The 25,817-nt window shown below is 47.2% G+C and overlaps 1 protein-coding gene across 1 annotated transcript in view; it reads right to left on the reverse strand.

Annotated features, from left to right (window-relative positions):
- The window catches only part of TGM2 (transglutaminase 2), a 39,110-nt gene extending 24,376 nt beyond the window's left edge, over window positions 1-14,734 (reverse strand). Inside the window, exons 1-2 of the mRNA XM_007071003.4 lie at window positions 14,588-14,734; window positions 2,290-2,469 (exon numbers count right to left, since the gene is read on the reverse strand). Coding sequence (XP_007071065.2) covers window positions 2,290-2,469; window positions 14,588-14,597 — 190 coding nt within the window. The 5' untranslated portion in view covers window positions 14,598-14,734. The remainder of the gene's footprint in view (window positions 1-2,289; window positions 2,470-14,587) is intronic.
- Between the last annotated feature and the right edge of the window lie 11,083 nt (window positions 14,735-25,817).

Below are 25,817 nucleotides of genomic sequence, written 5' to 3' on the forward strand. Positions count from 1 at the left end.
CTGTCCCTTTGCTGGGCTTCCATACGGTGTTCTGTCCCTGGACAGGCCTGGGGCTCATGCTCTGCTCTGCTGGGAAAGGAGTTTGGTCTGGCTAACCTTGACCCACTCAACTCTACTGCACCAGCACACCTGGCCTCTCTTGGTGACGTCCGTCTCTTTGGAGGTCTAATTTTACTCAGCAATTGAAAGATGGAAATTCCCCAGACATTGGCCCAACCCCAAGAGAAAAAACGTGCCCAGACTTTGAGATGATTCATAGCCAAAGCCTCAGAACCAAACCCACATCTTTCTGGGCTGGGTCCACCACTATTGTTCCTGCATGTCTGATTTCTCCCAAGATGGAGAATAGCTGTACCTTGACCCTGAGTAGAGGGTATCTCCTTACCCAGTCACTAGAAGGGAACTGGGATCTTTACACAGAACCAGCCCTGGCCCACACAGAAAGTTAGACCGGTTTAATTAAAGGTGTGATTTTTATACCGATTTGGTTAAAATGGTACAGTTTTGTGTGCGGACACACTGGTATCAGTTTGAACCTGGCTTATATCAGTTTGGCTTGCACTGGTAAATGTACAGGTGCAAGCTAAAGGCATAGAACCAGTTTTAAATCATTTTACGAGAGTCCACACGTACAAGTGTGGAGGGCAGGGGGTTGGACTAGATGACCTTCTGGGGTCCCTTCCAACCCTGATATTCTATGATTCTATGATTCTATGATAAGTTGTAGGATTTAACTAAACTGATTTACATTAAACAATTACAGCTTCCGTGTGCAAACAAGCCTTTAGTCTACGGAGGGTGGAAGCACAGTGGGACCAGGAATTGGGAGTTTTGGGCTACATTCCTGATTCTACCACAGACTCTCTGTGTGACTTTGGACTCTCACTTAAGCTCCCTTCTGTGCCTCAGTTTCCTATCTGTAAAATGGGGATAATATTACTGCCTTTTGTCATGGTGGTGACATGATGCTCAGTTAATTAATATTTATTAGGTACTTAAGATTCTCAAGTGGAAGGTACTATGTGCATGTACAGAGGGTCCATGCCACTAAGGGATATGACTATTTTATACTTGCTATCATTATTTTATTCTGAATTCCTTGCGCTGGAACCTTAGAGTACCATAAAAATAGCTTGTGAATGAAACTCTTATTTGGCTTCTGAAACCTTCTGGCTAAAGTACCTGTTATTATTCCTAGTAGTAGTTTGTTTTTCTAGTTATGGTAATGCAAATCCCAGGCGTGAAAGTGACTGCTTGGATTTTTGGAATGCCGCATTAGGAGCCTACAGATGTTATGGATTCCAACTCAGACGTTCCAAGGTAATAGCTGGGCAAAGCCCAACCCTGTCAGCTCGTCTGAAATAATCCTTTGCAAAGACTGATTGACTTGTCTTCATGCCCAAACACTTAAGAGGTGTGGAACGTGGCAACAATGAACATTGTTGGCTATGGGGAGTTAATGTTACACTCAAGCAAATAACATTCACAAGCGCTGGGGCTTTCTTTCAACTTTTATTATATTGTGGAGCCTCTGTTTTTATATCTTTCTGTCCGGGACTGTGAGGAAAAACCACCTATGACATCAGGATCAGTGCCAGGGAAATTTTACTTTAATGTTGGAAATAACATGACTGAGATAACAGGCTCCTGACAGGAAGAGGAAGCCGTCCTCTCAGATCCCACAATGTAAAACAAATTAAAAAAAGTTTGGACCAAGGGCTTTTAGATTCACTTTGTGAGTTGTAAAAACAAGCAAAGATAAGCCACGGGGGAAGCAATTTGTTTTCTTGAACAAAAATGTGAGGGCCATTCATGTGGTAGTGCTTGCTTATCTGGATGGTGACAGACCCCGGAGGGACTGTCTGCGGGGAATGGGGCGGGGTTGGCCTCTTACTGCGGTGAGGGGTGGGGAGGTGGGGTGATGGGGGTGGAAATTGAGGTCTGCTTGCCTATAAAATGATGGAGGGAGAGGGGGAATCTGTATACGAGTGACAAGTGTGGAAAGTGCTTTTTTGAATGGGCTGGGGCAGGGATGGCTCTCTCCGTGATGCCTGGGGTAGAAAGTGCCCCTCGTGGATGTGATGGCGCTGAGGTGGCTTAGCTGGGCATGGCCTCTCTCTGAGGGGAGGGTGGGTGAATATGTCTGTCTCTGAGGTGAAGGGGTAGGACGGCTCATCTCTGAGGTGATGTGACAGGGGAGGATATTGTGTGTGTCTCTGAATGAGGGGATGGAGGTGGCTCCTCTCCAAGCTGACCACAGCTGAGTTTAGTGAATAGCTCTGGACTTACCTGTCTCTACGTTGAGAGCAAGTTTATCCACTCCTTCCTCATAACCCCTTCCAGTGAAGAGCAGCGTGATGATGAAAGACTGTCCCCTCCTCACAACGAGCTGCTGGTTGCCCATGTCAGCCGTCATGTGGTTCAGATTGTTGCTCTCACACTCCAGGTTGCACGATTCCAGCACCAGATCTGCAAAACCAACAGCATCTAAAGCTCTCTTTCAGGAAGGCAGCAAAGACAGAGCACAAACTGACTCATATTTACCACCCTCTCTTCCTTTGAATCCATCTAAAAAGAACAGGAGTACTTGTGGCACCTTAGAGACTAACAAACTTATTACAGCATAAGCTTTTGTGGGCTACAACCCACTTCATCGGATGCTCAGAATGGAACATATAGTAAGAAGATATATATATATATATATACATACAAAGAAGGTGGAAGTTGCCATACAAACTGTGAGAGGCTAATTAGTTAAGATGAGCTATTATCAGCAGGAGAAAAAACGTTTGTGGTGATAATCAAGACGGCCCATGTAGACAGTTGACAAGAAGGCGTGAGGATACTTAACTTAGGGAAATAGATTCAATATGTGTAATGACCATTTAGTGATTCAGAGGCTAGGCACCAAACTCTGATGCTCCAACTGAGAAGAGATCAGTTTTACTCCTACAGAGCTCATGCATTTGGCTTCACTACCGTGTGTTTCTCATGTGCACGCACACACGGCCAGGTCGTTGTTCTGCTGCGTTTAGGGAATGCAGGTTGCATCTCCATGCACGAGCAGGGAACACTGAGCTCCAGGGGATTCACTAGATGGGAATCTTTACCTTGGTGTATGTCGGTGTAACACAGGGCTGGATCTAGCCCCCTTCTCCCCCCACCACACCCCCACACTCATGAATAGTCATCTACTAATACTCAGTACAAGTTTGGTTGATAAAGGTAACACTATTGATGTAATACACATAGACGTCTGTAAGGCATTTTACTTGGTACCACATGATATTTTGATGAAAATACTAGAATGATATAAAATTAACATGGCACACAATGAAAAGGATTAAAAACTGGCTAACTGATAGGTCTCAAAAAGTAGCTTGTAAATGGGGAAACTTCATCAAGGAAGTTGGGATCAGTTCTTGGCCATACACTATTTAATCTTTTTATCAATGACCTGGAAAAAAACATAAAATCATCCTTGGTAAAGTCTGCAGATGACACAAAAAATTGAGGAGTGGTAAATAATGAAGAGGACAGATCACAGATTCAGAGCGATCTAAATTGCTTGGTAAACTGGGTGAAAGCAAACTATATATGTTTTAATATGGCTAAATGTAAGTAGACACATCTGGGAACAAAGAATGCAGGCCATACTTACAGGATGGGAGGATTCTATCCTGGGAAGCAGTTACTCTGAAAAAGATTTGGGGGTTGTGGTGGATAATCAGATGAACATGTGCTCCCAGTGGGAAGCTGTGGCCAAAAGAGCCAATGCAATCCTGGGATGCATGAACAGGGAAATCTCCAGTAGGAGCAGAGAGGTGATTTTCCCTCTGTATTTGGCACGTGTGCGACGGCTGCTGGAATCCTGGTTCCAGTTCTGGTGCCCATAATTCAAGAAGGAGGCTGATAAATTGGAGAGGATTCAGAGAAGAGCCACGAGAATGAATAGAAAACAAGCCGTATAATGATAGACTCAAGGAGCTCAACCTATTTAGCTTAACATAGAGAAAGTTAAGGGGTGGCTTGATTACTTTCTGTAAGTACCTACATGGGGAACAAAGTTGAAGCTAGATACATTCAGATTGGAAATAGTGTGTACGTGTTTGACAGTGAGGGTAATTTACCATTGGAACAACTTACCAAGTCAAGGTGGCTTCTCTATCACTGACCATTTTGGGCGTTTTTCTAAAAGACCTGCTCTAGGAATTACTTTGGGGAAGTTCTACGGCCTGTTCTGTGCAGGAAGTGAGACGAGGTGATCGCAATGATCTGTTCTGGCCTTGGAATCTGTGAATCTGTGCACACGCACAGCGTACATACATGCACACGCAGCGTGCACACATCTCCCCTGCATTCTAGCCTGGAAATGGCTTCAGTAAAACCTGTCTGAAGTCCTGGGTTATCTGTCCTTTTAGGGTGCTTGCCTAACCAGGGTCAATTGCCTCAGCGGTTGGGAAAATAGCTTCCCACCATGAATCATAGAATTATCAGGGTTGGAAGGGACCTCAGGAGGTATCTAGTCCAACCCCCTGCTCAAAGCAGGACCGATCCCCAACTAAATCATCCCTGCCAGGGCTTTGTCAAGCTGGGCCTTAAAAACCTCTAAGAATGGAGATTCCACCACCTCCCTAGGTAACCCATTCCAGTGCTTCACCACCCTCCTCGTGAAATAGTTTTTCCTAATATCCAACCTAGACCTCCCCAACTGCAACTTGAGACCATTGCTTCTTGTTCTGTCATCTGCCTCCATTGAGAACAGCCTAGCTCCGTCCTCTTTGGAACCCCCCTTCAGGTAGCGGAAGTCTGCTATCTAATCCCCGCCGCCCCCACTCTTCTCTTCTGCAGACTAAATAACCCCGGTTCCCTCAGCCTCTCCTCATAAGTCATGTGTCCCAGCCCCCTGATAATTTCCATTGCCCTCTGCTGGACTCTCTCCAATTTGTCCACATCCCTTCTGTAGTGCGGGGACCAAAACTGGACACAATACTCCAGTGTGGGCTCACGAACGCCGAATAGAGGGGAATAATCACGTCCCTCAATCTGCTGGCAATGCTCCTATTAATACAGCCCAATATGCCGTTGGCCTTCTTGGCAACAAGGGCACACTGCTGACCATATCCAGCTTCTTGTCCGCTGTAATCCCCAGGTCCTTTTCTGCAGAACTGCTGCTTAGCCAGTCAGTCCCCAGCCTGTAGCAGTGAATGGGATTCTTCCTTCCTAAGTGCAGGACTCTGCACTTGTCCTTGTTGAGCCTCATCAGATTTCTTTTGGCCCAATCCTCCAATTTGTCTAAGTCACTCTGGACCCTATCCCTACCCTCCAGCATATCTACCTCTCCTCCCAGTTTAGTGTCAAACTTGCTGAGGGTGCAATTAATCTCATCATCCAGATCATTAATAAAGATGTTGAACAAAACCAGCCCCAGGACTGACCCCTGGGGCACTCCGCTTGATACTGGCTGCCAACTAGACATCGAGCCGTTGATCACTACCCGTTGAGCCTGACAATCTAGCCAGCTTTCTCTCCACCTTATAGTCCATTCATCCAGTCCATACTTCTTTAAACTTGCTGGCAAGAATACTGTGGGAGACTGCAGCAAAAACTTTGCTAAAGTCAAGATATATCACACCCACCGCTTTCCTCATATCCACAGAGCCAGTTATCCCATCATAGAAGGCAATCAGTTTGGTCAGGCATGACTTGCCCCTGGTGAATCCATGTTGACTGTTCCCGATCACCTTCCTGTCCTCCAAGTGCTTCAAAATGGATTCCTTGAGGACCTGCTCCATGATTTTGCCGGGGACTGAAGTGAGGCTGACTGGTCTGTAGTTCCCCGGGTTCTCTTTCTTCCCTTTTTAAAATCTGGACACTATATTTGCCTTTTTCCAATCGTCCGGGACCTTCCCCGATCACCACGAATTTTCAAAGATAGTGGCCAATGGCTCTGCAATCACATCCGCCAACTCCCTCAGCACTCTTGGATGCATTAGATCCGGCCCCATGGACTTGTGCACGTCCAGCTTTTCTAAATAGTCCTTGTCAAGGTTCCTTCCCCACTCTGAACTCTAGGGTACAGATGTGGGGACCTGCATGAAAGACCCCCTAAGCTTATTTTTACCAGCTTAGGTTAAAAACTTCCTCAAGGTACAAACTTTGACTTGTCCTTGAACCCTATGCTGCCACCACCAAGCGTCTTAAACAAAGAACAGGGAAAGAGCCCACTTGGAGACGTCTTCCCCCAAAATATCCCCCCAAGCCCTACACCCCCTTTCCTGGGGAAGGCTTGATAAAAATCCTCACCAATTTGCATAGGTGAACCCAGACCCAAACCCTTGGATCTTAAGAACAATGAAAAAAAACAATCAGGTTCTTAAAAGAAGAATTTTAATTAAAGAAAAAGTAAAAGAATCACCTCTGTAAAATCAGGATGGTAAATACCTTACAGGGTAATCAGATTCAAAACATAGAGAATCCCTCTAGGCAAAACCTTAAGTTACAAAAAGACACAAAAACAGGCATATACATTCCATTCAGCACAGCTATTTTACAGTCATTAAACAAAAGAAAATCTAACACATTTCTTGCTAGATTGCTTACTAACTTTTTACAGGAGTTCTGGAGAACATTCCTGACCTGGTCCCGGCAAAAGCATCACACTGACAGACAGACCCTTTGTTCCACCCCCCCCTCCAGCTTTGAAAGTATCTTGTCTCCTCATTGGTCATTTTGGTCAGGTGCCAGTGAGGTTGTCTTAGCTTCTTAACTTTTTACAGGTGAAGGGATTTTGCCTCTGGCCAGGAGGGATTTTATAGTTCTGTATACAGAAAGGTGGTTACCCTTCCCTTTATATTTATGACAGTCCTTAACCTGTTCCTTCACCACTGTTCTTTCACCATGGCCAAAGCTCCCAGGAGCAAACTGAAACTAATTAATATTTTGAGCAACTTGCTTGTGTGGGAGAGAGAAGTAGCATCCTGGCTGTCTCTGGGCTAAAATCTCTCTTGGATCATCACTGGGGCCGGGGGATGCGTTTGCTAATCTCCTCCCCACTCTCCCTTCTCCCAAGACACAGACAAGCGTGACACAGTTTACAGTCGCTGTAGCTCTGAATGCTGAAGGCAGCCCCGGTTTGGTAGCACCCATAGAACTTACACAGCTCGTGCGTCGATCTCAAAGAGCGTTACAGAGCTGACGCACGTTACATTCCCCGTTCCACCAGGGAGGAAACTGAGGCGCACAGAGAGAAAACACTGTGCCTAATGTCACGCAGCCAGTCAGCGGTAGAGCTTCCCATGCTCAGTTCTGTGCCAGACTCCTTGCACTAGGCTTCTGCTCTTAATGATACAACAATGGCGAGGCCTGAGGCCACGCCTAAGGTGTGTCGCAGAGCTGCGCTGGGTCCATCAGGATTTAAGGGCAGGAGAGGCTTGCAGAGGGCCAGCAGCAGAGAAGGCCAGTGCTTATCCTTCCTACCTCTGGAGGAGTTTGGCTTCAGGCTTCTGCTGCCAAGTTGTTTTGGTTGTTCCCTCCCAAGAGAGAGAAGCATTTCTGAGCTCGGGGAATGCTTGGCTTTGGATGTTCCCTGTGCCCTCCGTCAGGCTGACAGGAAGTTTCCTATTTCCTATGCCTTGACAAATCGGAGAGACTGACCATAAACGTGCTGAGAAAAGGGATGTCTGATGGGGTGGCCTGAGGCATTCTGTGGGGCATGCTCTTGTGGCAGTAGGGCAGAGAGACACTGATATAAGCAGGGCCTGTGTAGGCAGCCGGTGATAATCAGACAGCACCATTACCCGTTCTTTCAGCATGGTTTCCTGGGGCAATGTGATATCATTCATCATTGTTCAAGGCTAGCGACCCGTGAATGCATTGCAGTCAGGCAGATTAGTTGCCAGAATAAGTGAAAGTATTTAATGTAGGAGAACACATAGCGAGTTCGGTGCCAGAGTACCTGAGCCGGAAAACCAGGGCCTGATTTATGGAGCAAGTGCTGACAGGGCTGGGGCTGCTCAGCTCACTGCTGCTTCGGTCCCATCCTCTCTCAGCCATCGGTCACCTAGAGCCGTGGTTCTCAACCGGGGGTATGCCTACCCCAGGGGGGACGCATGCAGAGCTCTTCCAGAGGGTACATCCCCTCATCTAGAGATTTGCCTCGTTTTACAACAGGCTACAGAAACAGCACTAGCGAAGTCAGAACAAACTAAAATTTCCTACAGACAATGACTTGTTTATACAGCTTGTGATACAGGAGGGTCAGGGAGCAGTGGGAGAGGGGAAATATATAAGCCCTAGGCTAATTAAGGCATGGTTCCCTGTAGACTAGGGAGGGTTGCTATAGGTCAGTGGTTCCCAGACTTTAACAGCCCGCCAACCCCTTTCACTAAATTGTGAAATCTCGTGAACCCCCTCCTAAAAATGAATATTTCCAGGGATTTAAGTTTAAGTTGGGGGGAGGGATAGCTCAGTGGTTTGAGCATTGGCCTGCTAAACTCAGTGTTGTGAGTTCAATCCTTGAGGGGGCCATTTAGGGATCTGGGGCAAGAATTGGGGACTGGTCCTGCTTTGAGCAGGGGGTTGGACTAGATGACCTCATGAGGTCCCTTCCAACCCTGATCTTCTATGATTCTATGAAATTTCCTCCGAACTCCGTGAGGCTGCTGCTGCTGGACCCCGTTGACCGCTCCGGTCAACTGAGCTCCACTGAGCTTGGGCTGCAGGTCCAGCTGACCGCCAGGGCCTCGGGCTGCCAGCCCCAACTGCCCAGCCCCACTCTCCCTGGGGCTCGGGCTGCCAGCCCCACGCGGAGCGCTGGGGTTCGGGCTGCCGGCTCCCCCGCTGATGGGGGCAGGGCTCGGGCTGCCAGCCCCAACTGCCCGGCCCCGCTCTCCCTGGGGCTCGGCCTGTCTGCCCTGCAACCGGGTCCCACCTGCTGCCTCCAGTGCCCAGGGTCCTCTGGCCGCCGTTAGTGAAATTTTTCTGGCGAACTCCCTGTAACGTTCTGCGACCCCCAGGGGTTCGCGAACCCCAGTTTGGGACCCACTGCTATAGGTTAATTGAAGCACCTGTAGTCAATTAAGGCCCTGACAGGAACCTAATAAAAGCCCCTGCTTCAGGCAGTCAGAGAAGGAGGAGGAAGGAGAGAGGACTGGAGCTTGGAGGTGTGTTGAGAGATTTGAAAGACCAGCGAACCGAAGTAAGGGAGACCCTGCCCCAGCGTCTAAGGACTGAAGGCTCCCCACCCAAGGGGGAAGAGCCCGCAGGGGTTGAGAGGGGCTGGGGCTCAGTGAGGAGCAAACCCTGACCCCTCCCCTGCTTCCCTCCTCTACCATCTTCCCGGGCCACTAGTGGGGACCTTGGCGGCCCAAGAGCAGGGGCATGGGGTGGCGTCTTAGCCCCCTGCCAAGAAAAGCGCAGGACCCACCATACTAACATCGGCTATCTTGTCACAAGCTCTCCACGCTATACTCTGAAATGTAAGCACAGTACCGGTATTTATAGCCCAGTTGATTTATTTTATAATTCCGTGGTAACAATGAGAAAGTCAGCCATTTTTCACTACTAGTGCGCGGTGACCCTTTCGTATTCTTATGTCTGATTTTGTGAGCAAGTCGTTTTTAAGTGAGGTGAAACGTGGGGGTGTGCAAGAGAAATCAGCCCCCTGAAAGGGGTACAGTAGTCCAGAAGGGTTGAGATCCACTGCCCTAGGGAAGGGGCTGAATGCTGGCCAGAAGGAGGAAGGGAGGGAGCTGCAGAAACCCGTTGCTATAGGAATGATGCCAGGTGAAAAAAGGAAGACCACTGACCTTGCCGCATCCAGAGCGAAAGGCTTTCTTGCAATAGTGCCCTCACGTTCGTGCTTGTGGATATGCCCCCAAAACCTCACCACAAAGGCAGCCCTGTTGCTTGCCAGAAGGGAAGGATGTGTGAGAGAGAAATAATTGCTTTCACTGGTGAGAGGCTATTGTGGTAAGACCTAAGAGATCTAGATAGATGGAGTTATGGAGAAAGCATAGCTTACCCATAATCAAAATGATTCCATTGGGCTGCCGAGCTGCAGGGGTGTGACCAACATATAACAAACTGAAGGGAGAAGGGAGACTTCCATTTTACACATCTCACCCCTGATTTAGCAAAAACTGCACCCAATTACATGTGTATGATCTTATTTCAAGCTAGACTTTGCCAGAAAATTTGGGCCAAATCAGAAAAAGTGTGTTTGAGAAAGGAATTCTAAAAAATGATTTTTGGCTCAAAAAACCAGCCAGAGCTGGTAACTCCAAACTTGTTGTATTCTGTTGGCCTCTTTGATCAGTAACAACCAGTTTATTCCTTAGTTATTAAATTGATGAAAACATATAGTAGGATGTTTGCAGAGCTCTTCCTGGAAGTCTGCATGCTAGTCACTGCAGGTATTACAACGTTCACAAGGCCACGAGTGGAATGAAATATCTTAACGTTCCATTTCCATTTTCCCTGTGTTTTAAAATCCTTTAATGTAACAGGGACACCAGTTTAACTGTCACATTTCTGTCTGCCAGACTTCTATTTCCTACTGGTATAACTAACCCCTAGGACAGCTGCCATGAAAGAGATCAGAAGGGTTTTTCTCTTCTGGTTTTTTGAGTTGTCTTTGCTTTGTGCATTGGAGAGTCAGACCTGGACTCTGGTGCTCACTCCTGCGAGGGATAAGAATGGCCACAGGCCTTGCTGCATTCACAACAAAACTCCCCTTTTCACCCTTGCTTTCCCTAGACATACTTGCACTTTAAACATACACAAACCAGCTCTGAACTAAGCTCTTCCTGGCATCTAGCAGCAGGAGACGCAGAGAGAGATTGTCAGTGTTTGTTTCTATTTTGAAAGATGTCGGAGTGCTTGGAAGTTGGACACACCATGGGAGGGCCCTGTGAGAACAAAGACAGAGGAAGAGGAGCTCATGGAAAACTTCAGTTCCATCTTCTCCTAGGAACAGCCCAAACCAAAGGCCCAGGTGAGGGCCCTCATGGAAGAGAAATGCCAGAAGCAGCATTCCCCAGCCATGGCAGTGAGCACCATGCATCGACCTCAGTGGAGTTTTCCCCATTTACGTGTGCATATAATTTGGTCCAGTCTCTGATGTAAGGGATCCTGCTTTTTATCACCCTGAGGGGAAATGAAGGGTTAGGGTCTTCCGACCCTCCCAGAGTCCCACTGCTGCCCTAGAGCAATGAGCCGTCGGAGGGGTGCTCTGAAGACTCAGCGTCACAGTCCGTCCTGGCAGCCAGCAGAGGGACCCTGCTTTCTCGAGGATGCAGCCATTGCTGGCACCTCCTCTTTCATTCACTTTGATTTTGTCTTGGAACTTGATTGAATAAAACCTGGTCTTGTCACTGAGATCCCAGGTGGCTGAACTGAATTAACTTCCCTGTTTGTTTTTGTCACTGTTGTGGATTTGGCATGTCTCTCAGCTGCCTATCTGCACCTCCACACGCAGCCGTAGGGCACAGTCACTTGCTTTAGGATGGGCTGTGATGCCATATAATGCTGAGACTGTGTTGCCTTGGCTCCCTGACTATAGACTGAACAAAGAGGGCTACACAGTGATCAGAATCTGACATGGGAAATATTATTTCATAAGAACATAAGAACGGACCAAGGGTCCATCTAGCCCAGTATCCTGTCTTCCAACAGTGGCTGATGCCAGGTGCTTCAGAGGGAATGAACAGAACAATTATCGAGTGATCCATCCCCTGTTGTCCAGTCCCAGCTTCTGGCTGTCAGAGGTTTAGGGACACCCAGAACATGGGGCTACATCCCTGGCCATCTTGGTTAATAGCCATTGACGGACCTATCCTCCATGAACTTATCTAATTCTTTCTTGAGCCCAGGTATACTTTTGGCCTTCGCAACATCCCCTGGCAGTGAGTTCCACAGGTTGACTGTCTGTTGTGTAAAGAAGTACTTCCTTATATTAGTTTTAAACCTGCTGCTTATTAATTTCATTGGGTGACCCCTGGTTCTTGTCTTATGCAAAGGGGTAAATAACACGTCCTTATCTACTTTCTCCTCACTATTCATGATTTTATCGACCTCTATCTCCCCTCAGTTATCTCTTTTTGGAACTGAAAAGTCCCAGTGTTTTAATCTCCCCGTGTATGGAAGCTGTTCCGTACCCCTAACCATTTTTGTTGCCCTTCTCTGCACATTTTCCAATTCTAATATATCTTTGTTGAGATGGGGTGACCAGAATGGCACTCAGTATTCAAGGTGGGATGTACTATAATATGATGTTTTCTTCTATCCCTTTCTCAGTGGTTCCTAACATTCTGTTTGCTTTTTTGACTGCCGCTGCACATTGATCAGTGAACTATCTACAATGACTCCAAGATCTTTCTTGAGTGGTAACAGCTAATTTAGACTCCATCGTTTTGTATGTATAGTTGGGATTATGTTTTCCGATGTGTATTGCTTTGCACTTATCAACATTGAATTTCATCTGCCGTTTTGTTGCCCAGTCACCCAGTTTAGTGAGATTCCTTTGTAACTCTTCACAGTCAGCTTTGGGCTTCACTATCTTGAATAATTTTGTATCATCTGCAAACTTTGCCACCTCACTGTTTATCCCCTTTTCCAAATCATTTTTGGATAGGTTAAACAGCACTGGTCTCAGTACAGATCCTTGGGGGATGCCTCTATTTACCTCTCTCCACTGTGAAAGATCTAGAGAAGTGCTGATAAGCGATGGTCACGTAAACAACACCCGATACCGGAAATCTACTGACCCCTATACTTACCTACATGCCTCCAGCTTTCATCCAGACCACATCACACAATCCATTGTCTACAGCCAAGCTCTAAGATACAACCGCATTTGCTCCAACCCCTCAGACAGAGACAAACACCTACAAGATCTCTATCAAGCGTTCTTAAAACTACAGTACCCACCTGGTGAAATGAAGAAACAGACTGACAGAGCCAGCAGGGTACCCAGAATTCACCTACTACAAGACAGGCCCAACAAAGAAAGTAACAGAACGCCACTAGCCATCACCTGCAGCCCCCAAGTAAAACCTCTCCAGCGCATCATCAAGGATCTACAACCTATCCTGAAGGACGATCCCTCACTCTCACACACCTTGGGAGACAGGCCAGTCCTCGCTTACAGACAGCTCCCCAACCTGAAGCAAATACTCACCAGCAACTATACACCACACAGCAAAAACACCAACCCAGGAACCAAACCCTGCAACAAACCCCGGTGCCAATTCTGTCCACATATCTATTCAAGGGACACCATCATAGGATCCACACCATCAGGGGCTCGTTCACCTGCACATTTACCAATGTGATATATGCCATCATGTGCCAGCAATGCCCCTCTGCCATGTACATTGGCCAAACCGGACAGTCTCTACTCAAAAGAATAGATGGACACAGATCTGACATCAGGAATTATAATATTCAAAAACCAGTCGGAGAACACTTCAATCTCCCTGGTCACTCGATTACAGACCTAAAAGTGGCAATTCTTCAATAAAAAACCTTCAAAAACAGACTCCAAAGTGAAACTGCAGAACTGGAATTAATTTGCAAACTGGACACCATCAGATTAGGCCTGAATGAAGACTGAGAGTGGTTGGGTCATTACAAAACCTAAACCTAATTTCCCCCATACTAATTTCCCCCTACTGTTACTCACACCTTCTTGTCCACTGTTTGAAATGGGCCACTCTCATTACCACTACAAAAGTTATTTTTCCTCCCTCGGTATCCTACTCTTAATTGAATTGTCTCGTTAGACTGACCTCGCACTTGGTAAGGCAACTCCCATCTTTTATACCTGCTCCTGTATTTTCCACTCCATGCATCTGATGAAGTGGGTTCTAGCCCACAAAAGCTTATGCCCAAATAAATTTGTTAGTCTCTAAGGTGCCACAAGGACTCCTCGTTGTTTTTTCTAGAGAAGAAAGTATTCTTTCCCCAGCGAAAGACTGCACAGAAAAGCCAGCTATGTGTCAGAGGGATTTCTAAAGGCTTAAAAGGGGTTTTTTATGGCTTTATTTAGATAACTCTCTTTAAAAATAGAGCGAGACTTAGAATAAATATTTTTAGAGCAGCTCTCTGCTGAGTCCTGCTGAAAGGGAGCTTGCAATTTAAAACAGTATTTTAACATTTCACTCTTTACAGCATCGGTGTTCTTACAACAATAGCAAATTACTGAAGCTATGGTAAAGAAAAAAATTAACTCAAAATAGTTCTGATCAGGAGGAAACTATCTTCTATTTTAATCTTCTGCGTGTCTGATTATTCTGCACGTGAGTCAAGGTATTGCCATTCAGTTTCAATACGTTCCAGAAATACAAACAAGTGCAGCTGAGATAAGGAAGCTTGCTTAGTGTTCCAGCCTGAGCTAAAGGAACCAACTGTAATCGACTTTCAAAGTAGAACTCGCACACAGAGACATACCGTGACCCCCCCTTCCATATACACGCTGCAAAGTTCCCTGTAACCAAGCAAAACCTTCCTGATTTAGAAGAATATAAAAAAGTTGTCAAGTTTGCTGAAATGCAGCCTCTAGCAATGTGCCATTCTGCAGCGTTACCTTCAGCCATGGTGTCCAGCCCTGGAATCCCTCTTACTCTGCTTGGAGTGCCTGCAGCAACGAAAAAAGAGCTGATGGTTTATCTCCTCCCACCCTCACTAGTTGTTCTCTCCCTTTATACAGGCAGACACAGCACACACCCCCTCATCTGGGTGGATGGAGCAACCTTAGCAAGAACTGGAAAAAAACCACTGTTTCCAGGAAAAACTAAATCTACCTTTTTTTTTTTTTTTACCAACTTTGAGCCTGGATCTGTGACACAAGCAGGTCTGTAATAGCTCAGTGCCCCCCACACATGCTAAAAATATACGAATAAGGGACACATACAGAAAAGGCCAATGCAGGGACACTGCAGTTGAATAACCCCTCTAGCTGGTCACTACTGTGAAATTCCTTCCCCTGTTTCAGGGAAGGGAATTTCTAATGTCATCCTCTGAAAGGGGGGCTCGGTGTGCAGTGTCTGAGGAGGCTCGTCACAAACCTGGGTGGGTGGGACGTTCTCTTTTAGTTAGTTGGCCCGGAGATTGTGTCACCCGTAATCTGCACAGGCCATTAAAGGGAAAGGCAGAGTTCTTGGAAACCCCCTTCTTGTCAGCACACTGGGAGGAGATGTGCTCTCCTCGGGAAAACCATGGCGGACACCTTGTATGCCTCATGTCAGACCCTGCTCCACCCACCACCCCACGGGCTAACTGGGAGAATGGGTCAGCGAGTGAAGCGCTGGGGTTGTGCCCTTTTCAGACTGCGACCCCACATTCTCCCCCGAGCCACAACCCAGAATCCTTTGGGCCAGTTGCTGTGGCCTTTGACTGTGGGAATTGGCAGCTTTTGGTACCTCAGGAAAACCATTTGCAAGTAGTGGGCAAATCTGCGGGGAGGGGGGGAGGGAAGGGAGTTTGGGACCAATCTATGGTGCTGAGCTCTTGGGGAAGGGAGGGAACTCCCCGCAGAGTTGAGTCCTCGCCAGGAGGGGGTGAAGGTTAAATATTCGGTGGTTCCCCAGGATGGGAGGCGTTGCCGCTCCTGCACTTTGGTGCTGAATGTCAATCACAAGTGGCAGCTCCAGAATCCATCCATGCAATGAGATGGTTGGACTCCCTCACTGATGGGTAATTTACACCCCTTTCTGAATCCTCTCCAGATCTGGCCCTTCATGAACATGCTCCGTGGGTCCAGGATCATTCATAACCAATCAGCGCGTAGGGGCATTTTGCTCACAAGCCGCCTGGGACCAGACAACCATATTTTATGTATTGTTGTCTCCCTCTCATTTGGGCAATCCCAGCACTGGGAGGCAGTTCACGGGAGCCCGGCGGGAAGGGGCCTGCTCCATGCCACTGGAACTGGAAGATGTTCATGAAAAATGTGTCCCGTGTTTTTAGTTGAGAGGTTTTGACATTTGACACTTTTGCTATTGTCCATAATGTCTGAACTGCCCTGCAATGGAAACCGACCGAAATGCCATCTAGTTCCGCTGTCACTTCCACCAGCTCCTCTGTGCGCTAGGCTGATAGGCCCCTTTGCAAGCAGAATGGCAGATCGCCATGGGCCTCCTGCGGAAGCTATGCAATAGAGGGACTATTTTCCTCATTCTCCAGTGGAGGAAGAACCCCCCCGTCACAAAAGTTGTGCTGAGTCAGCGCCCTGGCCTTTTCCGACAGCTAATTGCATTGCCACTGCAAAGCTGGAAAATGACTTTGCTGCAGCCCCTGTGGCCCAGGGATTGACCTGGCTGCAGCACTGGCATCCAGTCTCTCCCCGCTAAATGGCTACTCTGCTAGGCGCCAAGTGGACGGAGGCCGGGCAGGCTGTCCGTTGATGATGGGAGGAAAGCGCTCCAGCAGGGAGAAAACAAAATGACTGATTCAGTAACACACAAGGAGCTGGGTTGTTTTCATGTCCGTGTGCGGGATTCTGCAAACATAAGAACACAAGAACAGCCATAGTGGGTGAGACCAAAGGTCCATCCAGCCCAGTAGCCTGTCTGCCGACAGTGGCCAATGCCAGGTGTCCCAGAGGGAGTGAACCTAACGGGTAATGATCAAGTGATCTCTCTCCTGCCATCCATCTCCACCCTCTGACAAACAGAGGCTAGGGACACCATTCCTTACCCATCCTGGCTAATAGCCATTAATGGACTTAACCTCCATGAATTTATCCAGTTCTCTTTTTCTGCAAAAAGAAATCCTTGCTCTAGTGGTCAATACCATGTTCTGGCACATGCAATGGAGGGAGGAGCAGCCACTGGGAAATGAACTCTGATGGATTTAGGGCTCAGCCCGTTGAGTTTTTCGTATTCACAAATGCTTTGCAGTTGATTGTCCTAGAGATATGGCACTGTTCTGTCTCATACGGCAGAGAGCCGGCTGGGTTCTCTGGAAATGAAATATCTCCCAGCGCATGAAATGAAGCAGGCAAGCAGAGCCTAGCGTTGATTTAATGTTCCAGCTGCCCAGCTGTGGCTGGGAAGAGCCAGGCCATTCATCATAACCCGGAGGAGGGGAGGCAGGGAACAAGGTTAAATGTGCAATAAATCCTGGCTGAGTGGAAGCCTTGTGGTTAGGACCTGATGTGGTTAGTTCCAGCATCCTGGTGAATCAAGTGGGGGAGCCATGTCTTGAGCTGCACTGCTGATGGACCTGAGGAGGAACACATGGCGTATGGTCTGCACTTTTCATCCTGTGTAATGTAAATCAGCTGCCTCGAGAATATTTGCCTTATCTTCCCATCTCGGAACATACCAAGGGATTGCTCAGTGGCTTGAGCACTGGCCTGCTAAACCTATAGTTGTCGGTTCAATCCTTGAGGGGGCCATTTAGGGATCTGGGGCAAAAATTGGGGATTGAGCAGGGGGTTGGACTAGATGACCTCCTGAGGTCCCTTCCAACCCTGATATTCTATGATTCTATGACTCTGTGAAATAAGAACGATACAGGAGCCCTTAGGCTGCAGAGCTCATTTAGTGCACATGGAATGACAATACAGGATGTCCTGAGGGGGCCAGGAGAGCTGGCTGTATTTTAAAGAAGCCTTATTGAGGGTGCAGGAACAAACCATCCTGAAGTGCAGAAAGAAGAGCAAATATGGCAGGCGTCTCCTAGGGCACGGTGGTAGCATAGGGCCATTGTGGGGGCTGTTTTCTGGGACGCAGTTGGGATTAGAGACCAGACTGATAATTAAATCCTATTTTTGGATGGTCAACTGCCTCCCTGTTTGAGCACCTGCCTAGACAGTGCTGATGGGATTTACTAGAGGTTTGAAATGTCTCACATTGCACTTTATCTTTTCGCTAGGGCTCGCATTTTGTCTCCCCTCTGTACTTTCCTTGGTTGCTGAGCCTTTTTTAGTTACCCTCCTAGGTAAGAGAATCCACACACCTGCGTGGTCTTCGATCTTGCACATAGTACAACATCGGGCCAACTTTTCAAAGCCTTCTCCAAAAATACGCCCCCACACGTGCAAGTGGAACCCGTTCATAAAGCATTTGTGTCTGAAAGCGGCCAGCTTCTCTTGTACATGCTGATTTGAGCACACACCAGTGCAGGCTTTTGCACCTGCCAGGGCATGGGGCACCCCCCCCCCCCAGGTTTTTAGGCACATTTTTGAAAATGTATCTCTTCAAATCAGGTTGAGAATGCAGCTCACTACGGCTGTTGCATCAGTGCAGCCCACATGCTTCATGTCTGTTCTCAGGCAAAGTCCTGTTGACTTCGCTGTTTTGCCTCAAAGGGAATATAAGGAATATCAGAGCAGGGGAGTCAATTGGTGGACCACAGGCCAAATCCGGACCGCCAGGAGCTTTTGAACAGACCACAACCTCTTTATATTTTATTATTATTTATTTATTATTATTTAATTTCTGTATTGTTCTCTGGAGTCTGGACCTTGACTATACCTTGACCAAGAAATGTGGACCTTGATAAAAAATAATTGATTACCCCTGTACCAGAGTCATGAGGCAGGAGTTGGCCCTGTCTGCTGCAGAGCATGACAGGCAGTCTGTACTGCCACGGCATTTCAATCCTGCTCCCTGTCTCTGAACTTTACTCATGCTCATCGCGTTGAGATGCTGTGCTCGGGATGTGCTTTTTGTCATGTACAGCAAATAGACCAGTAATGAGCATCTCAGCAAAGCAAATCTAAAACACATCGAACGGCTTTTTCTCACTCTGCTTTCATGTTGCTCAGAAACCCAAGCTGTTCATTACCCTGTAATGTGTGTGTATTTGTGTATCTGCTTGAAGGAAAACAAATTAGGAAGACTGGATGGCGGAGAGGACTATTCACTGACTACAGTGAATTTCATCTTTATTTCGATTGTTGGGTCAAACATCGCCTCGGTCAGCAATGCCCAGCAGTCTCTACCCTCTGGCCGTCTATGGTCATCATCATTGCGGTATCTGAGCACCTCACAATCGAGACTGGATTTGTCCCCACACACCTGTGTGAGGCATGACAGAGCTATTATCACCATTGTACAGAGGGGGAACTGAGCCCCAGACAGATCAAGTGACTTGTCCCCGGTTGCACAGGAAGGCTGTGGCAGGGCTGGGACTTGAGCCCCTAGCTCCCAATTCCTATGCTAGTGCCTTAACCACTGGGCCCTCCTTCCTGTTTGGATGCCGACTGGTGGCCTATATGAAATGAGTTTACTAGTGTCAGTCCATGTCCACACCCCATCAACCACTGTCACCGATTCAGACAAATGAGCAGCGGATTGGCAACCTAAGGACTGCATGGGTGGGACTCTGAGCTACTCTCTCATGCCTAGTAGGGTAGCCTTTTAATTTTGGCATATCAGGACTTGAGTTTTTAGGGACATTTGTGGACACTAAATTCACCGACAGGACGCCAGGCATTGAGAGTGTAAAGCCAGCGATGTCAGTTTTGAGGCATCTGAGGCTTTGCCCATGTTCCTTGAGTTTTTTGAGTACCTAATGCAAGTTTTGACAGCCTTACGTTCCAACACGGGTGAAAAATTGAGTGTGGGAAGAGTTCCCAAGGGACACGGATGGGCACAGAGCTGTACTGGGGTGACACAATCGGGTTTGGAGGGAGTGAGGGAGTGAGCAATGTGACCTCCCCCTGCGTCCCACCGGGCACAGCTCTCTGCAGTTAAGGACATTGAGGTCAATGATAAATGGTAAATGGGACAAAATACAATGTGGTTTTACAAAAGGTAGATCGTGCCAAACCAACCTGACCTCCTTCTTTGAGAAAGTAACAGATTTTTTAGACAAAGGAAACACAGTGGATCTAATTTACCTAGATTTTAGTAATGCATCTGGTACCGTGCCACATGGGGAATTATTAGTTAAATTGGATAAGATGGGGATCAACAGGAAAATTGAAAGGTGGATAAGGAACTGGTTAAAGGGGAGACTACAACGGGTCCTACTGAAAGGTGAACTGTCACGCTGGAGGGAGGTTACCAGTGGAGTTCCTCAAGGATCGGTTTTGGGACCAATCTTATTTAATCTTTTTATTACTGACCTTGGCACAAAAAGTGGGAGTGCGCTAATAAAGTTTGCGGATGATACAAAGCTGGGAGGTATTGCCAATTTAGAGAAGGACAGGAGGATCTGGATGACCTTGTAAACTGGAGTAATAGTAATAGGATGAAATTTAATAGTGAGAAGTGTAAGGTCATGCATTTAGGGATTAATAACAAGAATTTTAGTTATAAGCTAGGTTTCAGAGTAACAGCCGTGTTAGTCTGTATTTGCAAAAAGAAAAGGAGTACTTGTGTCACCTTAGAGACTAACCAATTTATTTGAGTATAAGCTTTCGTGAGCTACAGCTCACTTCATCGGATGCATACTGTGGGACGCATCAATTAGAAGTAATGGAGGAGGAAAAGGACCTTGCAGTATTGGTTGATCATAGGATGACTATGAGCCGCCAATGTGATGTGGCCGTGAAAAAAGCTAATGCGGTCTTGGGATGCGTCAGGAGAGGTATTTCCAGTAGAGATAAGGAGGTTTTAGTACCGTTCTACAAGGCACTGGTGAGACCTCACCTGGAATACTGTGTGCAGTTCTGGTCTCCCATGTTTAAGAAGGATGAATTCAAACTGGAACAGGTACAGAGAAGGGCTACTAGGATGATCCAAGGAATGGAAAACTTGTCTTATGAAAGGAGACTCAAGGAGCTTGGCTTCTTTAGCCTGACTAAAAGAAGGTTGAGCAGAGATATGATTGCTCTCTATAAATATATCAGAGCGATAAATACCGGAGAGGGAGAGGAATTATTTAAGCTCAGTTCCAATGTGGATACAAGAACAGATGGATATAAACTGGTCACCAGGAAATTTAGACTAGAAATTAGACGAAGGTTTCTAACCATCAGAGGAGTGAAGTTTTGGAACAGCTTTCCAAGGGAAGCAGTGGGAGCAAAAGATCTATCTGGCTTTAAGATTAAACTCGGTAAGTTTATGGAGGAGATGGTATGATGGGATAAGATGGTTTTGGTAATTAAATATTCATGGTAAATAGGCCCAATGGCCTGTGATGGGATATTAGATGGGGTGGGATCCGAGTTACCCAGGAAAGAATTTTCTGTAGTATCTGGCTGGTGAATCTTGCCCATATGCTCAGGGTTTAGCTGATCGCCATATTTGGGGTCGGGAAGGAATTTTCCTCCAGGGCAGATTGGAAGAGGCCCTGGAGGTTTTTCGCCTTCCTCTGTAGCATGGGGCACGGGTCACTTGCTGGAGGATTCTCTGCTCCTGGAAGTCTTTAAACTACGATTTGAGGACTTCAATAGCACAGATATAGGTGAGAGGTTTTTTTGTAGGAGTGGTGGGTGAAATTCTGTGGCCTGCGTTGTGCAGGAGGTCAGACTAGATGATCATAATGGTCCCTTCTGACCTAAATATCTATGAATCTATGAATCTGCAGTCCATTCAGAAGAGCTCGTGCCAAGGCTCCTCCTTAAAATGCCCACCCCCAAACTCTCATTGGCGATACCTGGGCAGTGATGTAGGGAGAACTCGGGGAAGTGAGTGTGATCAAAGTATCTCGGGAAAGAAGAAAATCTTCATGTTAGTGTCCTCTTCATCCAGGCTTCTGCGGCATGCTATAGTGGTGTCTGCCATTCACTGGAAAGGGCCACAGGCATGGGAAGCAAACCACAACATGCCTATTTTTACTTTGCTTAGCAAGCCAAGGGCTTTTAGGAGGCATTTGTGCTGCTGGGTGCTAGGAATTTTCTCAAGGTGGATAGCATACAATTGTGTTTTCCTCTCACATCCGTCTTTGAATCTGGCACCTCCTCAAGGCATGCACATTCCTGGCCCTTCCAAATCACTGTACTGTCAGGTCGAATAATATTTGCATTATTGGATGCGTGTACACTAGACAAACTGCTCCTCTCTACACTAACTCCATTGTAGCAGTAGATCCTGACTCAGCCTCCAATGCAGACAGGATAGCAAGCCCATGAGAAGAGGCAGTACATTAGTCATTTGTCTAAGTTATCCACCCTCAGTTAAAAGTCACTCTGTTTTCTTAGATTATTTCATATTACGTGCAGGTGCCATTAAATATGTTGAGTGAGTAGGGTCAGAAAAATGTCAACTCCCACTTTGCAAATCAACATGTAGAGTGTCTGTGGAAAACCACAGTGACTGAATAACTTGAGCACTGTTCAGCAAAAAGAAACAGCCGTTCAAATGGGTAACAGGGGAAGGGCAGCTTTAAAGGCAGCCATGTTTCCTGAGGTTTCAGGTAGTGTCAATATTTGGACTAGAAATCTTCAAAGAACATAAAAATAGTCATACTTGGTCAGATCAGCTGTCCATCTAGCCCAGTGTCCTGTCTTCTGACAGTGGCCAATGCCAGGTGCCCCAGAGGGAATGAACAGAACAGGGAGTCATCAAGTGATCCATCCCCTGTTGTCCACTCCCAGCTTCTGGCAAATGAAAGCCAGGAGGAGATGGTGTTGGTGATTTAGAAGGTGGCAGTTGCGGTCTTATGCTGCGCTCATCACCCTAGTATCTGAGCATCTTCATTAAGCAACATCACTGCACCTGTGTCAGGTGTTTGTTCTCTCATTCTCTCCCTGGGGGGAGAAGTGCATACAGTGCAGTATCTGGTTTGGTAGGGTTGGTTTGTTTCATATCCATATTGCTGTGTATTTATTTGCGAGAAAGCTGGTCAAAGAAGTGCCCCTTGCACTTGAAGTGGGAGATAATGAGGTTTATGATGGTCCTTAGGTCCTTAGTTTGTTCCACAGTCTGGGGCTAGGCCCTGAGGAAGCACTGTCTCCTGCACAGACAAGCTTTACCCTTACTGTGGAGCATTCCACGGTGTCAGAGGAGCGGAGCTGTTGACCACGGTCTTTATCCCGGAGCTTTAGGCTGTTTTAAATACCTGGGCCCAGGCCATGGAGCGCCCTGAAGATAAGGACTGAGACATTGAGCTTGATTCAGAATTCTATGAAAGGGGCAGGGGGAGGGTTCTGGAGATGCTGAGCAAAGCCCAAGTGAAAGGGTTTGACTTTAGCTTTCATGAAAATGTGCTAAGCCCTGGCAGGGCTGAAGGAAAGAATCTGCAGCCTCTGGGGAATCTGAGAAGAGCTGTGGTTCCCTGATAGACAGCGTCTCTGCTCAGCCAGGTCCCCTCTCAGGTCCATTCCTATCATGGTTTAAGCACTTTTACATTTGTTCTTTGTCAGTTCTAAAGCATTTCCCCGGGCATATGAATCAGAGGTTGCATCTATAAAGGCACTGTTTTAAGGATGACTGTAATGGAATCCCTTGGGCATGGGGCTGCAATGGTCAGGTACATATATTCCCTGCCTGCTCCATCTTCAGGAACCTAGGAACCCTAATCGGTGACTGTGAAATGCCACGGGAGACTGGACAGCTACAAAAACGGAAAACTCAGTAATAATGGGGGGTGCCAATTATACGCATATTGACAGGGAACATGTCACCTCAGGGTGGGAGGCAGACATAAAATTTCTAGACACCAATCATGGCTGCTTCTTGGAGCAGCTAGTCCTGGAACCCACAAGGGAGAGGCAATTCTTGACTGGCTCCTAAGTCACATAGGATCTGGTCCAAGAAGTGGATATAGCTGAACCGTTTGGTAATAGTGACTGTACCATAATTAAATTTAGCATTCTTGTAGGGAAGAAAATACCAAAGAAACCCACCACAGTAGCATTTCACTTCCAAAAGGGGAACTACATGAAAATGAGGAAACTAGTTAAATGGAATTAAAAGGAAGAGTCACAAGAGTGAAATGCCTGCAAGCTGCATGGCAAACCCCAAACTACACATGTACGAGGGTTACATGTGGCCCAGCCTCATCTCCTCAGCTGGCTCCATCCCTCCACAGAAATGCTGTTCCCTGTGTCCAGGGCTTAAATTCTTATAGAGGATTTCCTGGAGCCCCTCACACACCTCCCCCCAACATGGTATAAAAACTCCAGGGGGGCTGATCATATTTACCAGAGCTGTGCTCAGGACAGCTGTGGCCGAATTTAAGCCCATCTCAAACTTGGGATCTGCTCTCATCTCCTTGGAAGCTAAGGGAGGGTCAGTGCATCACACCCCTCATATTTAAATATTCTCCCAGGACTTTGGGTTGTGGACCCAGGAAGGGAGGGGGCCATACAGCAAGGTATTAGCACAGCTAGGTGGTAGGGGCCTCTGGCTGTTTCAACACCTAGGAAGGCTATTTCTGCTTATACAGTCACCCCAGCACAGGCTACAGAGCAGCTCCATAGGTGCTTTGGTTACCTGATCCCACAAGGCGACAGCATGAAAGAGGCAGCCGGGCAACAAACTCTCCCAGCCTGACCCCATTAGGAGTCCACAGTGTCGCCCTAAGCCGGGAGGCAGAAGTTCTGTGCTGGGTGGGGCCATTCGGGGTGAGTTTGGAATACAGGGCATGAGGACTGTATAATGTTAGGGGCAAAGGAGTCTCCTCCGTTTGGCCCGAGAACAGCAGAGACGAGTTCCTGTGAACTGGAGCCATATTTGGAGTTGCCTCCATTTCTGATGAAGCAGGAAACATGGTAATCGAATTCTTGGGAAAACCTTGGGGCAAAGACTCTGGGACCTTTTTAAAAAGAGACTTAAAGGGGAATTTGTTGTTTCATGGTCTCTGTTCCCACGCCCAAGGTCTGTGGATTTTATTTAAATAAGGAGAAGCACAAACCTTTGCTTCCAAATGATTTCCAAATTCTTTCAGGAAGAGCTGGGGGCAGGGAGTGTAACCATTTTATTTGCAGTTCCTGTGTGGTTATATCTGTGATTTGATCTGGGCTCAGAGCAAGGGCAGCAGGAGATGAGGTCTTATTAGAAGAGCTAAACACTTAATGTTACGGGCAAGGTTTGGGGATGATGGGAAATTACTTTTTAAAATGCAAAGCACCCAGCATGTGGGGCTCAGTCAGGTGACAGCTGATGTCCTGGGAACTAAAGGGGGATCTCAATGTGTCCTGTTACTGCCTGGCCTGATGGGCATAGAGCTGTACTGGGGTGACATAAGCGGGTTTGGAGGGAGTGAGGGTGGCTGGGCTGGTGCTGCTCTAGGATTCAGCTGTGTGGTCCCTAACTCAGCTGTGAGAATCCTCCTTGACATCCCCCTCCTAACCTGTTACCATGTCTGGCACCTTTACAAGGGCCACCCCGCGGCAGCCCAGTAGAGGCTGCAGTGGCCTGTGACCCAGGTAACATGCAGAAATCCTGTGAAGTGCTGAGGAATACAAGAGACTTCCAAGCAATGTGACCTCCCCCTGCGTCCCACCGGGCACAGCTTTCTGCAGTCCATTCAGAAGAGCTCATGCCAAGGCTCCTCCTTAAAATGCCCAACCCCAAACTCTCATTGGCGATACCTGGGCAGTGATATAGGGAGAACTCGGTAGTCTCCTAGTTAAATGGCCACAGTATTGTTTGTTGGGCACGTGCATTTCTAAGCCATCTCCGTGTGTGCAGAGTGTAACAGCCATTTTGTTATGGGCACTCAGCACAGAGGGTTACACACACACATGCACACACACACACACACACACACACACACACACAGTGTGCTCGCGCCTGGAGACTTCACTTTTATTCTTTAGTGGCCTCTTTAAGATAAAGTTGAGCCTGCTTGGGAGTCGCTTTTAACTTCTGGTTGTACAGCAAAACCTGTTGTCTTCTAAATGTAGGGTCAGTTACTTCAATGAATGTGAAATCTTCTATCTCGGGGAGTTGGGAATCAGCGGGGCCTACGTG

Source organism: Chelonia mydas, chromosome 13 (genome assembly GCF_015237465.2).
Source record: "Chelonia mydas isolate rCheMyd1 chromosome 13, rCheMyd1.pri.v2, whole genome shotgun sequence".
In the NCBI taxonomy this organism is placed as follows: domain Eukaryota; kingdom Metazoa; phylum Chordata; order Testudines; family Cheloniidae; genus Chelonia; species Chelonia mydas.